Raw genomic sequence first — 19306 nt, 5'->3', positions numbered from 1 at the left:
AGAAACAGTTTGAAGGACGAGGGAAAGAGGTCGATTCAAGAGAGAAGCAGCTTGAAGGATGCACAGATGATTTTGAGTTAAGAGAGAAACAACATGATGCTTTAATTGAACCATTTGATGAAGCATCAGAATTGGGTAAATGTTCTTTTTCATTTAGTTTTTGATACAATTTCAATTCAACTGTTTCTTGTAATGGTGTCGATATTTTTAATTACCTATTATACCTATTTTTTTATAAAAACATCTAAAATCGTTAATGTTGTATGTACCAATCAAGTTGAAATCTTCACTAGTTTTCAATCTCAGACAATTTCATTACTAATTTGGATTATATTTTCACTTTCTTGAACAATTTTGGAAGCTATTAATTACAACAAATTCATTTCTTTTTTGCCATGACAATGTTTTATTTACACTGTTATGGTAACACAAAAGAAAATCAGTATATTGATCCAAGGGAGGTTTTTCCCTTTTTCATTTTATATAACATCGTATAAATTTATATTGTCATCTTGATTTATCTATCCTTCAATAAATACCACGGAAGCTTAAATATCTGCTAGCTAATTATTCAGTTACATTTTACACAGGTAATCAATCAAGACCCTCAAGTGAGAAAAATGATGAACTTGAGTCGGTTGACGATGACACTCATGTTCATCTTAAAGAAGTACCAGATCCAGCAAAAGTTGTCCTAGAAATTATACAGAACCCCATTATTCAAAAGGAGCATGTGATGGGAGACAATGTTGTAATTATTGATGATGTCGACATTCTTTTGCTCAAAGAACTAAGGAAAATCTCACCAGATATTAGACCTCAAGTAAGAGAAGAAGCAATGAAGCTAGCTCTGGATGTGAAAGCTTATATAAGTCAAAACAATGAAAATTCAGCGGCGGTTCTGGGTTTTCTACTCCTTCTGTCTAATTATGGATTGGCTCCTTCTTTCAATGAAGATGAAGTTTTTAAGCTTTTTGGTTTTGCTGCTCAGTACGAGATAGCTGTAGAGCTGTTTGGAACTCTTGGTTTTGCAGATAAAGCTTCTGGTATGTTAGTTTAAGAAATGTTTTCTTTTAGCCACCCCACATTGTTTTATATGAAATAGACTTCAAATTTATATCTTTTTGTATGTATCTCTTCTATTTTCTAAACGGTTTGACTAATTTTGAACTATTTGGTCCAATCAACTTCTTTTTTTTTTTTCGTTTACTAGAACAATTGTATAATTGTTTTGGTCAGTTTGATGAAGTGAAATTTTCTTACAATTTTCAGATTTTGTTGAAAATCTTATCAAGAAACAACAATATGATGAAGCTGTTAGATTCAGCCATGCATATAACTTCAGCGACAATAATCAACTAGTTGCTCTCTTTGAAGAACATGTGCAGAATCTAAAACTAATTTCTGAGAGCAGTTGCAAGGAAACTAACTCCATTGAAATTAAGGTTTTTTTTTTCTTATTCAGTTTCTATCTTATTAAACATTGCATCTTCATTCCCCTTCATGAATCATGATAGTTATAAATACTTTGATCGTGAACTCAGGACAAGGCTAGAGATCAAGAAGTTGCTAGTCTCATGTCTGTTATGCAAAGCATTAAAGATAACAACTTAGAATTCAATGATCTAATGAACAAGATTAAGGATCGTATTTTTCAGATTGGGGATCGTATTTTTGAGCTAAGGATCTAATGAACCGGTGAGTGTGATCCTCCAGTACATGACAGCGAAAACCTGCTAACATGTTCTTTTGTTATTGACTAATGTCTAACTGTTTATTTTTAATTTCTCAAAGGCATAAATTTGATATGAAGAAGTGTTTTCATATAAAAACCAGTTATTTACAATACATTCCACACTTTTTGTTCGAAAACTTACTGTAATTAGTTTCATACGCTTAATGTAGAAGTTCCCCGAGATTTATCTCTCATTTGTTCAAAGAAAAAAGAAATCTTTGGTCTCTTGAAAAATGAAATAGTCTTCAAATTTGTATCTTTCTCTTTAGTCTTTGTATGTGCACTGTTCTATTTTTTAAATGGTTTGATGTGTTTTATTTTCTTTGCGTAGTATTTTTGAGTTATTATTTAGCATTTTTGAGTTATTATTTAGCTCAATCTTAGTTTTATTTGATGAAGTAAATTTTGATGCTGGACATTCTATTGTTATAGTAAAATCATTTCTCACATATGCTTTATTTAGCAAACTTGGCAGAGGAAGTTCAAATTGCATAAAGAAGAAGGGTGATTTTGCTGGTGAAAAATTTTGCCATATCTGAGATGGATATTGAAGAAACCTTCAAGAGGCTTGTGACTGAACTCAAGAAGACTCATCTGGAAGTATTTGATGCTTTGTCCATTACATTAGTCAATAATTGTCTGTCATAACTTGGTTGTGTTTCGGTGGTCCTTTGGTTGTAGCATTTTTATGCTGAAGACATAGCATTTGTCCATTACATTAGTCAATAATTGTCTGTCCATTACATAGTTTCCAGTTATTGATAAACATTATGATTGAGGATAATATTTTTCTGGGAAAGTCCACAGGTATCGTAGATTTATGATTAATTTGATAATTGATAGCAGTATTCTATATGCTATGGTGTTGAATATAGTTGGTCTAGAAGAAGTTATGTCATAGCATGCTCTTGTAACATAATGTATTGTTGATTTGGTTGTTCCATTTTAATTTTCTCTTCCCTTTCATTTTGAATTACACGATATTTGACATGATCATAAATTATCTTCAACTTATTTTCATAATCTCTCTAAAATAGTTGAAGAGAAAAAAAAAGTTATTTTAAGAAGTTATTCTCAGCTTATTTTCATAACTTATAAGCATTTGATTAAGTTATTTATTTATTCAAAGAGACTTTTAAAGTTTGTTTGGCCTGCCTTTTTTTTCGACTGTTGATCTAATTTTTTTTAAGAGGAAAGCATGCTCATCTAATTATGTTTACTTATCTTTCTTTTTTATTTTTATTTTAAATTGGAAAATGGGAAATTATTATTAATAATGGTGACACCAATTACCATTTTACAATTGTTCACGTAGAATTTGTTATATTCTATCAAAATTCACTATACCCTATAAAATATCTTCACCAATATTTATTTGGTGATATATGATTTAAGAAATGTATAATTTATTAATATATTTTTATTGTACATACTAATTAAATTATTTTTTAATGTCTCATTCATTTAAAATAATTTACAATGAAAATAAAAAAAATATAATGACCAAACATAATCCAGCTTAAAATTATTTTTGAAGTTAAAAAAAAAAGCTATTACCAAACAATTTTTTTTTTTTTTACAAAACTCTTATTTTTTAACTTTAACGTTACAAGAGCTTTTAAGCACCAAAAAAAAAAAGTTGGGTCAAACACACACTTAGTTCTAATGGCTTCTACTTATTCTTATGTTTGCTGGGCTCAAGCATATACTTGAAGGAGACCCTTAAAACGAAGACTACGCCTTAGAGTTTGGTTTGTTCGAGTTTGACATAATGAATACAGGATTTTCATCCAGATCAATTACATTTGATTGGATAAAATGACGAGTTTGACCAAAACCGACCTAACCAACCCATGAACACCCATACTAGCTTGGGTGGGTCATGGCCCACCCCCACCGCAAAAAGTTGTAAGCGACTAAACGTTACTATCACATTTTTAAATCACTCGAAATGCGTAGATAATTATTTTAAAATTTTAAGATATGTAATTTAATTTTTTTTATGGTCAACTTTGTGCCGATTAATGCTTTTTTTTTTGACAAAAACAAATGATATTCATTCATTCAAATTGATAGAGTACATCGATATAGTGCAAGTTTGCTAAAAACAAAAAGGATGAATCTGTGAACATACTCACAGTATCCATGTTAATAGCATAAAACGACAAAGTACAAATGCCTACAAGTATGACTATATTCAAATCACCGGAATAACCTCCGGATCTGCAACGTGGATGACGCCAAAATCATTGATTGGATCTGCACTGGATCAAAGCTGATCTAACAATTTGAACCGATCAAATACCTGAGAGAAACAAACAAGACAAACAAGGTCGCACAAAGACGACGAACAAACCAACGTCGCACGAAGACGACAAAATCACAAAATAAAAAACGAAATATATGTGAAAATCACTTATTTCAATAAAAGGGAAAAAGGAAAACGAGTTAGAGGGGTGATTTTGGGTCAAAAATTGACCCTAAATCACCCCTCTTTGATGGATGAAGGAGTAATGCTTATTAAAACATAAATTACACACACATATTAGTTTATTTTGATAGACCACCTGAATTTTTTTTCCTGACTCGGCCCTGCTGCCCCAACTTATTTTGACAATGAAGGGTATAGATGTTGGCATGCAAAACACTGGTTGACTAAGGTCCATAATATATATGAATTGGATATATAGACATTTTAACCTATTATGCCTACTAGAGATTTGGACCGGCAACAAATACCTACTCCATCCGAATTTTATTATAAATCATTTTGTCATATATATATATATATATATATATATATATATATATATATATATATATATATATATATATATATATATATAACGAAATACAAGATGAACTAAATTTCTTAATATATATATATATATATATATATATATATATATATATATATATATATATTAAGAAATTTAGTTCATCTTGTATTTCGTTTATCTTGAGATAAGTAGCTTGGAATTAGGAAACTTGGAAATGTCTTTGTCTCGCTTAATAATGTTATTCAAGACTCTCTTGTGTTTTCAATAAAGAGATTTTTGGTAATACTCCCTCCGGTCCTAAATATAAGCAAATTTCACTTTTTAGGTTCATTCAATTAATGATGTATGTGGTTCATATTATGGACCACATACATCATTAATTGAATGAATGTAAAAAGTCAAATTTACTTATATTTAGGACCGGAGGGAGTATATTCATAAGTAAAAGGGAATATGAAGCAAGGATCTAAGGAATCCATGATTCATTAGAACATGTTGATTCAACTTCACCTCTTATTTGAAATAGTTGGAGTTTCAGGGTTCAAGTCTAGACAAGAAGAAAAACTAAAATAACAATTAACATATTAATATGTGTCATTAAAAAAAAAAAAACTCACTTCTTATCCTTCAAAGTAGGTATTATTCCAATTTTCAAAAAAAAAAAAAAAAGTAGGTATTATTCTAAGAAGAAACCCTCTGATACCATAAGTCTAGGGGAGAAGTGGATATATCGAGTAATTGCAACACATCTTTCTTTCACATGCAAATTGTTATCCAAAGAAACAAATTTCATTGTATCACACTAGTAAATGATGCACAAACAACGATATTTTGTGTTCCGAGGCTTTGAGATACTTTAATGATTTCTGCTCTTCCCCCAGCACATTTTGCTCGCGTCCAGCATGATTTCCAAATATACCCCTGCGTGAGTTAAGTTACGCTGCGTGACTTAACTTACGCACCTTATAATCTCTGCGTGACTTAAGTCACGCACCACTGAGCCTTTGCGCGAGTTAACTCGCGCAAGTTGGCCGGTGGTCAGAACTGAAGAAAAAAACGTTTTTTTCACTTTGGTCAGGTTTTCAACATTCAATTTACACATTTTTAACCACTTTTACACGTTTTTATTTTTACCACATTTATGGTAGATACAAACTAGGTTATCATTCCTACCTATAAATACCCTCACAAACTTCCTCCTCACACCATCTCACATTATCTCCTCCCACTCTATCCCCCTCTTTCTCTTCTTCTTCTTTTTTTCTTCTATAGTCTCTAGGCTCTTGTTACCCCTTTAGGTATATAGTGGTCGGTTCTTTGGGAAAATAGTGGTCAGTCGAGTTGGGGAAAAAGACATCATCCCTTGTGGTAAAATTAGGTTTGCTTCCTTTTACTCCCAAAATCTTTTTACCGTGGGTAAAAAGAATCATCCCGGGGGTAGTATAAAAGGAACCAAATTTAAATTTACCTCAAGGGATCTTGATGTCTTTTTCCCAACAGGATTGATCACTATTTCCCCCAAGAGCTATCACTATATACCCAAGAGGGTAAAAAGTTCTTTTTACCCCAAGAGGGTAAAAAGATAATAAGTAGATTAGTGAATTCCAATAAAATATATGTATTAATTATTGTAATGTTTGAATGATATTAATAAAATGAGAGTTATATTTATTAATTTTGTTTTTTTATTTGTATTTATATTTGCATTTATTTTATGTTTATGATTATGTATTGAATAAATAAATATTTAATAAATATAATCGAATTTATTTTCTAATTTTGTATTTAATGAATAAATAAATTAGAATAAATATTGAATTAGAATAAAATCGAATTTATTCTTTATTTTCGAATTTATTTTAAGTGCATAAATAAATTAGAAAATAGCAAATAAATAATTTAGAATAAAGTGAACAAATAATTTAGAATAATGTAAATAAAATAATTTAGAATAAAGAATAAAATAATTTGAATATAATAAATAAATAAAAAAAGCCACTATGCGCCACTTAACTCACGCCACTTAACTTAACTTGCGCATTATTTTACACTTGCGCTAATTAACTAGCGCAAGGGCATCATAGTATTTTCAGTTGGGTGCGAGCGAAAAGTGCAGGGGGAGAGCAGAAATCTACTTTAAAAGCTTATTTTGTTCCAAGGATCGTCACACAACCCAGAAATCTACTTTAAAAGCTTATTTTGTTCCAAGGATCGTCACACAACCCCTCTTGTAGCTTCTAGCAGGGCTGGCCCATAATCTGTCGAGGTTGGGCTATGCCACTGGGTCTCAATTTTTTTGAGGCCTAAGATTTTTTTTTTATATATAAGACACTAAAATAATAGTTATATACAGTTAAAGTGAAAAAAAATCAAATTGATTGTAGAGCTTTAATGGTATAGATACTTATGTGATTGATAACTGAGTTGTCATTGGCTCAAGTCCCAATAAAGTGTACTTTTTAATGCTTTTTCTTTATAGTGCCTTATTTATTTTTTGGGCTCAAAATTTACTTTTTTTTTACACCCCTCATAAGACTAAAATTGGGCCTATAAATTTGTAAAGACGACCCTCACTTCTAGCATTTCCTCTCTAACCGTGGATCAAAAGAATATTCACTTGGCAACAACTACAAAGCAGGAAGTGAAGTAGCAATAAACGTCACAATGAATGAGGGGTTTGAATTGTGACCCTTTTAAAATTATTCCTGAAACTTTAAATTATACTCAAGAAGATTTCTTGGTTAATGTTAGTTTAATAGATAAATAATTAATTGATGTATATAAAGGACCATAATGTTCTGGAGAGAGAGAGAGATAATATAAGCAGAATGAGAAAAAATTATATTAAGCTGAATTATAAAGTTAATTTAGCAAGGACCAGAGTGTTCTGGAGAAATATTAGGACAAAATGATAAAACAATATTATAGACTTAATTTAAACTTTAGTTAAATATTTATGCAGTTGTTTTATCTTGGACCAGAATGTTCTGGAGACAGTTTAAATTAATTGATAAAGTAATAATCACTACAAGAAAAACTGCATTTTGCGACCTTTAAAATGGCGGATTGCGACTGTTAGAAGGGTCGCAGATGTACAATTGCGACCCTTCCCCAACAGTCACGGATGTTGGGGTCGCAAGTGTCTTTTGCGACCCTTCACAGAACAGCCGCACCAACTGCCGCAAAAGGCACTGCGACAGTTGCTAAGGGTCGCAAATGAGGAGATTCAAATGGATTTCAAGGGACTTGCGACAGTTGGGGAAGGGTCGCAGATGCATAAAATTTATTTATAAAAAAAATATTGCGACAGTTTGCAAGGGTCGCAGATGTTGAGTTAATTTTAAAAAAAAAATCAGTTTTTTCCAGAATTTTTAATAGAACTATTTACTAATAAAAAATATATAAAACTAAAATAATTCATAATAAAAAATATGAACAAATTCATAAACTAAAATATGAATTTTACATTCATATTCATATAAAATACAAACAAGTGATACAATAAGGTTTGTTGAGTTCCTAACATGAAAATTTAATCAATTATGTAGATGATATTTGGCGAGGAAGTTGTTTTGATCAACTAGAGATGAATAGACTCCAAAGAATGCTATGCTCTGTTTGGTGATTCTAAGTCTTCCACCTAAAAATAAGTCAGATTATATAAGACACATCAATTAACAAAAATAAGCAATAATGTCACGCAAGTCATGATTCTAACTTATCGCGCAATTAAACTTATAATTACTTTCTGATATATTTGTCAAAAATAACCACTATGGAATAACCATTAGCTATTTATTACAGAGAAGCTTACAAGTCCAATTAATTGCATTCAATGTGAAACAAATAAATCATTACCCTTTCATTCAAAACACCAGTCTTGAGTTCAAGCAAAACTCCAGGTACTCCAGTATGGATGCTAGACCAGCATCTGAACCCTCCAAATTTAGTGAAGGAACTCAATAATATCATTACCTTTGTATTCTTAGACTACTCAAATTTCATCAAAATAACTTAAAAGTCTTGGTATCTAACCCAGATTCGAATTTGCTTGCCGAAAGTTACATTTACAAGTAGATCAACAAACTTATCATTAAAATAATTTTCAACATTCTCAACCTCGAGTAATTCAACCCATAGCACTATTGTTTATCTAGACCATCATATTCTATCTAAATAGTACCAAAATCATAATCTATACCCACCACTTAATAAAATACTTCAACGAAAAATGGTAGAGGGCAATGCATGGAGGAAATGAATAGAAAGCTAGATTTCTTACCAGATTAATTGCTCTAGAGCTTTCCTGTCAAATTTATCAATCACATCAGCAGGTCTTTTGAGAACATTGTATGCCTAAGAAATTTGAGAAACAAAAATGGTTGTTTTATGGACAAGATAGTTATCATCAATTAATTCATTCACTATACAATAAAGAGACCACATATCAATAGTTGTTGAGTATTGTATTCAACACAGCTGCATGCTCTTAAATACAAGACCGACATAGCTTAAATACCTGAGGAACCTAAAAACCAACCGTCCCTAAAAATTTAACCGGAAACCAATTTTCCGGAGCCCCGAAAGAGGCCAAAAAAACAGAACAGCAGCAAAACAAATGGACTTTGAACAAGCCTCAACCGAACCAAAGGCCACAAACGACAAGAAAACAGACCGCTCAAATATACAGCAGTAAATTCAATAGAGAAAACAAGAAAATATTTTTCACAAAATACTCATTTTTAAAAAATCAAAAGTATAGGAAAATGAACATAAAAACATCATCAACTTCAATTATAAACATCATCAACTTCAATTATAAACATTAGCAGAAACATGTTTTGTGTATTGGATACTTGGTTTGGACTACTTGAGCTACTTGATACACCATATATCTTTCTTCTAATCATGAATCGCAGAGTAACTTTCTATATGTCAACACCAACCACTAAAATGTTATCATATCAACAACTAAGTTAGTATGAAATCTAAACAAAATTATTATGATAAGATTACCACACTAGAACACAACAATCATAAGAAAAATCCAGAATTTCCATTGCAACATTCCATTGGCAGTTAGACACATAAACTCCATCAGAATTTCCACTAACATTCCATTAGTGGCAAACATAGGTTTTGGTTTTATTGTCTTGAAATACTCATACGGACCATCTCATGAGAAATTAATAATTAAATATTGGTTTAGGAAATACTTTTGGTCAGGAACAGTCATTGATTGCAATAGTCGAATATGACACGCGTTCTTATATCAATCATAAAATAAATTAGAGCTCTAAACTTATTTGGAAGTTAAACTTTCTGCAAAAGATGATAGGTCGCTACCTGGCTTGATTTATTTTGGGCTCTAAAGTACGTAAGAATATCTACTTACCCTTACATGGTCGGCGATGTCTTTCTCATCCACATTGCGTGTTACCTCAACTTCAACTACAAGAGTATTATTCACAACATACCCACTTGAAGGATCGGAAAATTCATCAAGAGGTATGAAGGACGGCTCGCCCCAATCACATTCTTGTTCATTGAATCTGTGCTGCAAGTCTGCATAGCACAAACAAATTTTAGATCAAACTGAAAATTGATAATAATGAAAATCGAAAATTAAAGTAGAGAATAGATACCTGAGCACGAGTGAAGCCACCGAGAGCAAAAGTGCAGAACTAACCATTGTAGACACTGATCTCATCCAAATGACCTATATAATCGAAATCCACAAGCCTGAAGGAGTACTCCAACGCTGCTAGCAGTAACTCCTTTCCAAGGTCCACTAACAACTCCACTTGTCTCCTAAAGGTACTTAATTTTATCCTTAATTTACACCAAACAAGTCCTCTTCAGCTGCTTATCCTATGCAAAATGCACAAAACAATATATCAGTATCATTAAGAAAAAACAACACAAGACTAAAACACAGAGATTTAGTGTCATCTCATCACCTCATTCCTTTTAGATTAACTTATCCACTAGTATAAGCACTTGTGAGACTGTTTACGAGGACTTATAAAAACAGGTAATGACATATCTATAAACTATTTAAAGCTTACCTCCATATACCCCACAATATATAGCTCAGAGAGTGGGTTCACATTCACAAATCACAAAAAAAAAAAAAAAAAAACCCCAAAACAAACAAACAAAATTGAATCCCTAAAGCCTAAAATTATGATTGTAACCAACAACTGCTACAACATATCATGGAGAGAAAAACGACATCATCAATATCCCATCTTATTCATTTATCACTTTTTTATATTTTTCTTTTTGCAGCGGTGCTAACAATACATCAGAATTATTCAATCTAACAACTCAGATATAGCTATAAAATTCCAACAATAGTTGCATAAAGGTGAAATGAACCGATCGGCAACTGTGGACTTCATACAATAAAATGCGAGAGAGAGAGAGAGAGAGAGAGAGAGAGAGTTGAACCTGTGTAGAAGATCTTCGTTGTCGGAGGAGCGAAGTGGCGGCTGGTATAGGAGATGTTCGTTGAAAGTTCGGATCTGTGACGGAGGAGACGTCGGAGGAGTAAAGCGGTGTCTAAGCGGCGGAAACTGAATTCGGCGGTGACGGAAGCGATTGAGATGAAATTAGGTTAGGTTAGGCATAACAATTGAGAGGATTTGGGGATTAGGTTTGGGGATTGAGGATTGAGGATTGAGATGAAAAATTTGGGGATTAGCCTGATGAAAAATTTGGCTAAAATCATAAAATTTGGGGATTGAGGATTGAGATGAAAAATTTGATGAAAAATTGGTGACCGATTGGAGATTTGGGGAAAGTGACATGGAGAAGATGAGAGATGTGAAATGAAAAATTTGGGAAAGTAAGAGTGAGGAAGCGTCCCTCAAAAAAAAAAAAAAGAGTGAGAAAGCTGGAATTCAATACGTACAAAGCACCTTTGTAATAAATTTTACAAAGAAACCTGCGACAGTTGACCAAACAGTCGCAACAACTGTTTCAAAAATGCACTTTGAGGCAGTTACAAGGCAAGGGTCGCAGATGAAGTGTCGCAAAATGCTGATTTTCTTGTAGTGAATTAATTTAGGATCAGAGAACTCTGGATTAATATGGCAGAGATTAATTAGGACCAGAATGTTCTGAAGATAGATTAGAGAGAGTGATCGTGTGTGTATATTGTGTACAAAGTAAGAGAAGAGAGAGAGAGAGAGAGAGAGAGAGAGAGAGAGAGAGAGAGAGAGAGAGAGAGAGAAGAATAACACAATAGAGTTATTTTGGTTCACCAAGCCCGGTTACTTCCAGTCCCCACACTTCGTGTGAGATTATCCACTATAGTCTTCAGCTAGTAGAAATTTCTAACTAGCACTATAAGGTCTTGATCACACCAGATCAGTCTGTTACACCCTGTATTATCAACCTCAACAGGCTTCTCACTTCTTTCTTAAACTATTAAGCCCAATAGACTTGAGATCTAGTTTACACTATGTAGGATGATAATTTGAATCGATGTCTCAAACAAAAGAGACTTTTACAAACACAAACTCAAAATGTTATCTCAAACAAAAGAGATAAGGAAAATAAATATAGTGAAAGATTATGGAGTTTGCTTTGTGATTGTTGAAAGATGATTGAAGAGATTGATAGCTTTTCTTGCTTTGAGAAAGATGTATGCTTTGTATTTCAAACTCTTGGTTTTAGACTTCAAAGCCTTTCTCTATTTATAGAAGTGAGATGCTTGCTGCCCACTCTTGAAAAAACAGCTGGTCTTGCTTTAATTCAAACCTCATTTGCGCTCCAAAACATTTGCTTGAGAGAAACCATGAGTTTTTGCACTACCAGATTGATCTTGCTTTGTCCAGATTGATCTTGGGAAATTTCCAGCACTTGCAAAGGAAAGGAATTCACACGTTTTGCAAGCTGTTTGTTGCCTTGCGCAATACAACTCATGAGAAGTGACTTGAGTGATGTCATGTCATGATCTCTTACTTATGTCACTTAGATACTTTAAGGAAATTGATCTTTTCTTTAAGACTATTACTTTTTCCACCCTATGCCTTTCCTCGCGCGCCCTATTTTTTTCCAATTTTACCCCTGGTCCGGATTTCGTTTTCCGGATTACATTGTTAGAATTTTGCATATGTTTCCGGATTTTAAAATCCTGAATAATGTGTTACCATAACTTTTGCAATTTTAAGCCTTACAATTCGTAAAATAAAATGCGAATAAAATAAAAAACAGAAATAAAAAGACACGAGAATAAAAACAACTCATTTTATTAATATATGAACAATACATTACAATAATTTTCAAACTTTTTAAGCTTATTACATCCTAAAACTATTTCTAATCTTATCTTATTACATAACCAGTGGCTGGTGGAGAGGAAAGAGGGTGGGAGGAAAGAAGATGGCGGGGAAGAAGAAACCAATGCTGCTTGATGGGACAAGCCAGTAGCTTTGGTGTTGGTGGGGAGACAGAGGGGGCACAGGGGTCTCTAGGGAACAAGAGACCATGATGGTCAATATGACACCCAGATAACCAACCTCACACCTAGACTGACCCCTTCCCTATTGACCGATCATATGACCCCTGATGGATTTCCAAAGAGGCCTCTTTCTATGAAAGGCCAATGATGGAAACACATCGTTATAGAAGAGGAGAAGAGGAGAAAGAAGAAGGTGTGAAAATGTTTGAGGAAATGAACCATATTTATAGGGGAGGGGGGATAAAAAAAGGTGGGGAAGCCATCAATGCCGGTCAAAAAACGTGCAAAAACACGTTTTTCAACTTGACCACAGCCCAAAACGTTTGAAAAACGTTTTCTTTGTGGTGCAGACCACCGGTCAAAAGCTTCTGGTGCACTCCGGAATATTTAATCCGGAATACACATATATTCCGGATTATATATTCCGGAAAGATACGATCATGGCATGAACCAAAGGAGAACTTGGGACTATGTATGGTGATGCTTGGTTCAGATTTTAAAATCTGGATTGCTTCAGCATTGGATTCTTTTGTGTGTCCCACAATGCACCGACAATTTTCGTTGTCCATAACGCCCATATACCTCTATAAATAGGGGTCCCTGTTTTCATTACAAGTAAACTACAACACCCAGATACCTCTGCAACATGGAATTCCCTGGCTTTGATCCGAACACCAAGCTAGCGGCAGTCTACTACAACGGTGGAACACCACCCCATCTGTTTAGGATTCGAGACGAGGTCACCCTCTCCGGGCTGAAGGATGAGCTGGATCAAATCAACCGTCAACTCAACCGCAGAGACACGAGGAGGGTGGTCGGTGTCGAATATCGGTGTCCATTGTTTGACTCAGCCGGATCTCTTCACTTCAGCCGGATGAAACTCACAAACGACGACGTGAGAACCATGTTCTCTGTCTTTGGTCAGCACAGCACTAGAGGACCGATCGAGTTGGACGCTTCGTTGGTTAGATCTACTGAACAAATTCTGAAAAGTTTGCACCGGCCCAGGAACTACGAAGAGATCAGGGCTTTGCTGGAGGGACCAGAGGAGGAAGAAGTTAGTTTAGATGATCCGTGATAATGTGCTATGTTTTAATTAATCGCGTGTTTTATGTTGTTTTAATTACGTGTTAGTTATGTGTTATTGAATTAAGTTGTTGCATTATGTTTTGAATAATATATATATTATTTAAACTTTCAATATGTTTTAATTTACGTCAAAGATGTTCATTTAATCGATAAAATAACCAAAGATATGCTTTTCGGATTATGAAATCTGGATTCACCTAAGGCGTAAGTGTGTTCCGGAAAACGAAATCCGGAATACCTCAGCATAGGATTTTTTGTGTGATCCACATTGCACCAAGAGTTTATGTGGTCCACAACATCCAAGGACCTCTATAAATACACCCTCTCCGGTTTTGATCTTCAATACCAGCAAAACACAAACACACCAAAGATAACCATGCAAATTTTTGTCATCAAGCTGATGATCTTTCTCACGCTGTTTTAAATATATAGATCTCTATATAACGGCATGATGAAGATCCTCAGCATGCTGTCAAAAATATATAGATAGCCCTTGATGCCTCTTTGATAGATAGATAACTCAAAAATATCAAGAGGTTTCTATGAGTTAGATCTTGCTGCCTGCCAGATGAATATGTAATTTGGCAAGGCAGCAGGATCTAACTCAAAGAAATCCTCTTGAAAACACCTTGCTTTTCTTCATTGTGTTGCAGATCTAACTCCAAAGAAGAGGTTCTTATGAACTCAATCATGTCGGCCTGCCGATCATAACATGTCAGTTGGCAGGCCGGCATGATCGAGTTCAAAAGCTCCTCTTCGAACACCTTCCCAAAAGATTCATCATTTATGTTATTATGGTTTTTTAACTTTTTATTTGTCTTATGTTGCTTCTTTTTATGTTATGTACCGTTGTTATATTTTTTTTCCAAGCCATTCGCCAAGAAATGCTCGAAATAAAAGGGTCTGGTGCAGTTCGGACTATAAGATCCGGAACATCTACATGCAATCCGGATTTTATATTCCGAAACACCTCAGTAAAATTTTGGCCGGTGCCGTTTCACCAAAGGTTTGGCCGGTTAGTGGAGTTTAAACGCGTTTTTTGGACAGTTTTGAATGAAAAACACGTTTTCTTTGACTTCCAAATGACCTAGGACTTGTTTTAGGCTATAAAAAGGCTTGGATCTTCAACATTTTCCTTCATTCTTCTTCACCTCCTTTCTTACATTTTCTTCAAAAAATTTAAGTTTTTTAGGTAGCTTTTAGAGTGTTTGTGGTGTCATGGTCATTGTTGACCGCTCATACGACCCCTGAAATTGCATTGCAGCTTATGCGGGGGTCGTATAACGGTCAACAGAGACCCTTGACATCAAAGAAAGACACAAAATATTCATAGCGTATTTGCCCGGATTATATTTTCCGGAAACACTAACAATCTGGTCCGGAGTACGTAATCCAGACCAGGGGTATCTTTGGAATTTTTGCAGGGCGCGCGAGAAGGCAGCATGGTGGGAAAAGTAATAGTCTTTCTTTAATGGGTCAAAACATTCTTTAAATCCCATTTAATTGTCCATATCAATTCATGAGTTTTTCCTTAAAATGGTGATTATTAACTTCTTTGATCTTCATGATTATGGTACAAGATCGATCTTGAGAGCTTTCTTAGATGAAACAATTCTCACAAAAATCATTAGTAATAACAAGATGAATTATTTTAAAGATGTTCGTAATCCTTAAAACATTTAAAAGAGATTTTGTTTCAATAGGAAGTCCATCGTGCTCTTATGAGCATGAAACCTACAAAACCTAGGTCAGTATGTATTCCTACCCATTTTCTCTTAAATGTTAAAGAGAACATCGAAGTTCCATCACGATACTAATTTTTTTGGAGATAATTCAAAGTCATCTAGTTTTTTTTTTTTTTGAGAACAAAAAGCTTATAACATTTCATTATAAATCAAGTCATGAATACATGTCGGTACATCATAAAAAATTCGGAAGCTAAATTTAAGGAGCAACCTCATTCGCTTGCCTCCTAATAAACTCAACATGAGAGTTTTCTAAATTTAAGGAGCAATACTGAATATTACTATCCATAATGATTCCAAACTCAGTAATATCTCCCTTGCTTCGGTTGAAATGATCTGCTACACGCTTGGAATCTACCTCAAAATCAACATTGTGTAGTTGTAGCTCATGAACCCACCGAATAGCATGATACAAACCCAATGCTTCACCCACATGTACTGAGCAAACCGGGGAGAACCACATCGTTTTTGCACGAACAAAACGCCCTTCTTCGTTACGGATGCACATGCCTATGCCTAGCTTATTAGTAGACGTTGAAAATGACGCATCCACGTTACATTTGAGCCTTCCACGCGACGGTTTCTGCCATCTAAGAGTGCTGATCCTGCTGGCCGAACCTGCTTCTGCAGAATTACATATAACAGCAACTGCATCTGCTGGTTGTGCATGCTGAACCTGCTTTCTGTTTGCGTTTCTCCACTCTTCCAACAAGTGTTTAGCTCGTTCAACAACACTTCTGTTATTTTCTGTCACCTGCTGCCACAAATTCAGATTTCTACTCTTCCAAATACTCCATAAAGTCGTGGCAAAAAGCTCAGCTTGCGGCATTGCTGCATGTTCCAGCACATGAAATATTATCTCTGGTGCATCATCAAATCTTTGTAACAATGGCTCAATGAAGTTCCATAGACCTGCTGTACGCCACACACCTATTGCTGAACAACAGTGGAAAAAAACATGGTAACTGTCCTCATGAGGATCATTACACGTGACACACATCGACGAACAATTAATCCCTCTCCGATTCAGCCTAATCCGAGTAGGCAAACATTCTCTACAGACTCGCCACACCATACTCTTAACTTTGGGAGGGACTTTTAGCTTCCAAATTCCACCCCAATAGCCGTTTCTCCTTAAATGCGAATTATCTACAATTTCCTCCACACACAAACGATACGCACTTTTTACCGAGTAATGGCCATTTTTTTCCGGATTCCACACTAATCTATCCTCATTTATTTGCGGAAACAGAGGTATATTTATAATACTCTTCGCTGTTTCTTCTTCAAATATGTACTGCACTAGCTCTTCATTCCAAGCTTTCCTGTTCTGTTGTATCAAATTACCCACAGTAAGTCCTTGAAGGCCTAAAGCTGCACCAACAGGATATATACTCGAACCAGCTCCCAACCAAGGTTCACCTATAAGTGGAATATCATAACCAGCTCCAATTCTCCATCGCGCACCCTTACCAACAATCAATTTTGCACTGAAAATACTCCTCCAAACAAAACTAGGATTGTGACCCAACTTTGAGCCAAGAAAGCTACTATTAGGAAAATACTTCGCCTTAAACACTTTAGTCACGAGAGTATCCGGTTCAGTTTGGAATCTCCATCCTTGTTTCCCAAGCATTGCAACATTAAACGCCGCAAGGTCCTTGAATCCCATTCCACCATGTCTTTTATGAACCGAAAGTTTATCCCACGACAACCAATGCATTCCTTTATTATTAGCACCACCATTCCCCCACCAAAAAGCATTCATCATCTTTTCAATTTCATCAAGAAGAGTATTAGGTAATCTGAAAATACTCATCATGTACGATGGGATAGATTGAAGAACTGATTTAATCATAACCTCCCGCCCTGCTTTAGACAAACACTTACTACTCCAACTATTAATTTTATTCCACACTTTGTCTTTGATAAAATTAAAAGTTGCCTTCTTGCTACGACCTACCATGGACGGTAGTCCCAAGTACTTGCCAGTTCCCAACACTGCCTGAACTCCTAGTATATCAGTTATATCTTGCTGGACCTGCTTCTGAACATTTCGACTATAGTATATCTCTGACTTAGGCAGGCTAATAGCTTGCCCCGAAGCTTCCTCATAGGTATTCAAGATCCTCTTCATAACATTGGCTTGACTCACCTCCGCCTGAAAGAATAAAAAACAGTCATCTGCAAAGAGCAAATGGGACACCACTGGTGCAGTCCTACATACACGTATTCCTTGGAGTTCTCCTCGAGTTTCTGCATCTCGAATTAATGCTGAAAGGCCTTCCGCACAAAGAATAAAAAGGTACGGCGATAAAGGATCACCCTGCCTTAATCCACGACCCGGAATAATTGGTCCCACCATGTCTTTGTTGACAATCACGGAATAGTCCACCGTTTTGACACACATCATAATCTAATCAATCCATCTATTAGAAAACCCCATTTTGATCATGACATCCTTAAGGTAAGCCCAATCAATGCGATCATAGGCTTTGCTAATATCTAACTTTAGCGCAACGCTTCGTTCCTTAATCCTTGTTTTAGTTTTCATATGATGAACCAACTCAATTGCAACTAATGCATTATCAAGGATGGATCTGCCAGGAACAAATGTAGACTGAGTTTCTGATATGCATTTGTGAAGTACACTCTTTAGTCTATTCGCAAGCACCTTTGACACCAACTTATAAAGAACATTGCACAACGCAATAGGCCTCCAATCCTTCATAGACTTCTGCTCATTTCCTTTTGGAATAAGGGCTATGTTGGTTGCATTCAGAGAAGGTGGAAACTGACCTTCATTAAGCCATTGGCAACATTCACGATAAATGTCTCCACTACATGTACTCCAGAAGTGTTGATAAAAACCTGGGTTAAAACCATCAGGACCCGGGCACTTATCAGGTTGCATTGCAAACATAGCATCCTTAAACTCACTAGCTTGGAATGGTGCGGTTAGCTTCCTGTTGTCATCAGCTGAAATTACTCTGTTCAGAATATTAATCACCGGGGATGTTGTACTAATTTTCTCCTCGAACAGCTCCTCAAAATACTGCTTTGCTACATTTCTCATTCCTACATCATCAGAGATACGGATTCCATCATCATTCTCTAAAAAAGAAATAGCATTTACCTTTTTTCTAGAAGTGGCTGCAGCATGAAAATATTTTGTATTGAGGTCTCCTTCGCGGTACCAATATGTTTTAGCTCGTTGCCTCCAATACATGTCATCTTGCACCAACAATTGTGTCATCTTTTTTCTTAGTGCTTCAAAATGGATTTCATTCTCTACCCCTGCATTGCCTCGACACCTATTCAACTCTTTCCGACAATCTTCAATGTCAATACGCAATTTGTTACAATGTGATTTACTCCAATGTGTCAACTCTTCTGCACACGCAGACAACTTCGACATCACATTATTTCCTGCATTAAGCTGCCAACTATTTTGCACTACCTCATTGAGTCCCTCTTCAACCATCCA

General features: G+C 35.0%; 1 protein-coding gene and 1 long non-coding RNA gene across 4 annotated transcripts; one reads left to right on the top strand and one right to left on the bottom strand.

The window, feature by feature from the left end:
- Positions 1 to 7931: 7931 nt before the first annotated feature.
- On the bottom strand, positions 7932 to 11579 carry LOC146950702 (uncharacterized). 3 transcript variants are annotated; one of them, XR_015027676.1, is made up of 5 exons: positions 10969 to 11579; positions 10161 to 10386; positions 8798 to 10080; positions 8374 to 8446; positions 7932 to 8155 (listed from the first exon to the last, which is right to left on the bottom strand). It is a non-coding gene; the product is annotated as an uncharacterized LOC146950702 (long non-coding RNA). The 3 variants fall into 3 exon arrangements; XR_015027677.1 differs by lacking the exon at positions 8374 to 8446 and having other exon boundaries at positions 8798 to 8871; positions 9911 to 10080; positions 10969 to 11562; XR_015027675.1 differs by lacking the exon at positions 8374 to 8446.
- Positions 11580 to 13631: 2052 nt separating this feature from the next.
- On the top strand, positions 13632 to 14063 carry LOC146950701 (uncharacterized). Its single transcript, XM_085748660.1, has one exon. The coding sequence runs from the start codon at positions 13632 to 13634 to the stop codon at positions 14061 to 14063; it is 432 nt and encodes a 143-aa protein (XP_085604786.1).
- The last annotated feature ends 5243 nt before the right edge of the window (positions 14064 to 19306 follow it).

This window comes from Medicago sativa, chromosome 2 (assembly GCF_051527215.1).
Source record: "Medicago sativa cultivar Bolivia chromosome 2, Bolivia_mono, whole genome shotgun sequence".
NCBI lineage: Eukaryota > Viridiplantae > Streptophyta > Magnoliopsida > Fabales > Fabaceae > Medicago > Medicago sativa.
This window is presented reverse-complemented; position numbering and strand designations above follow the sequence as displayed.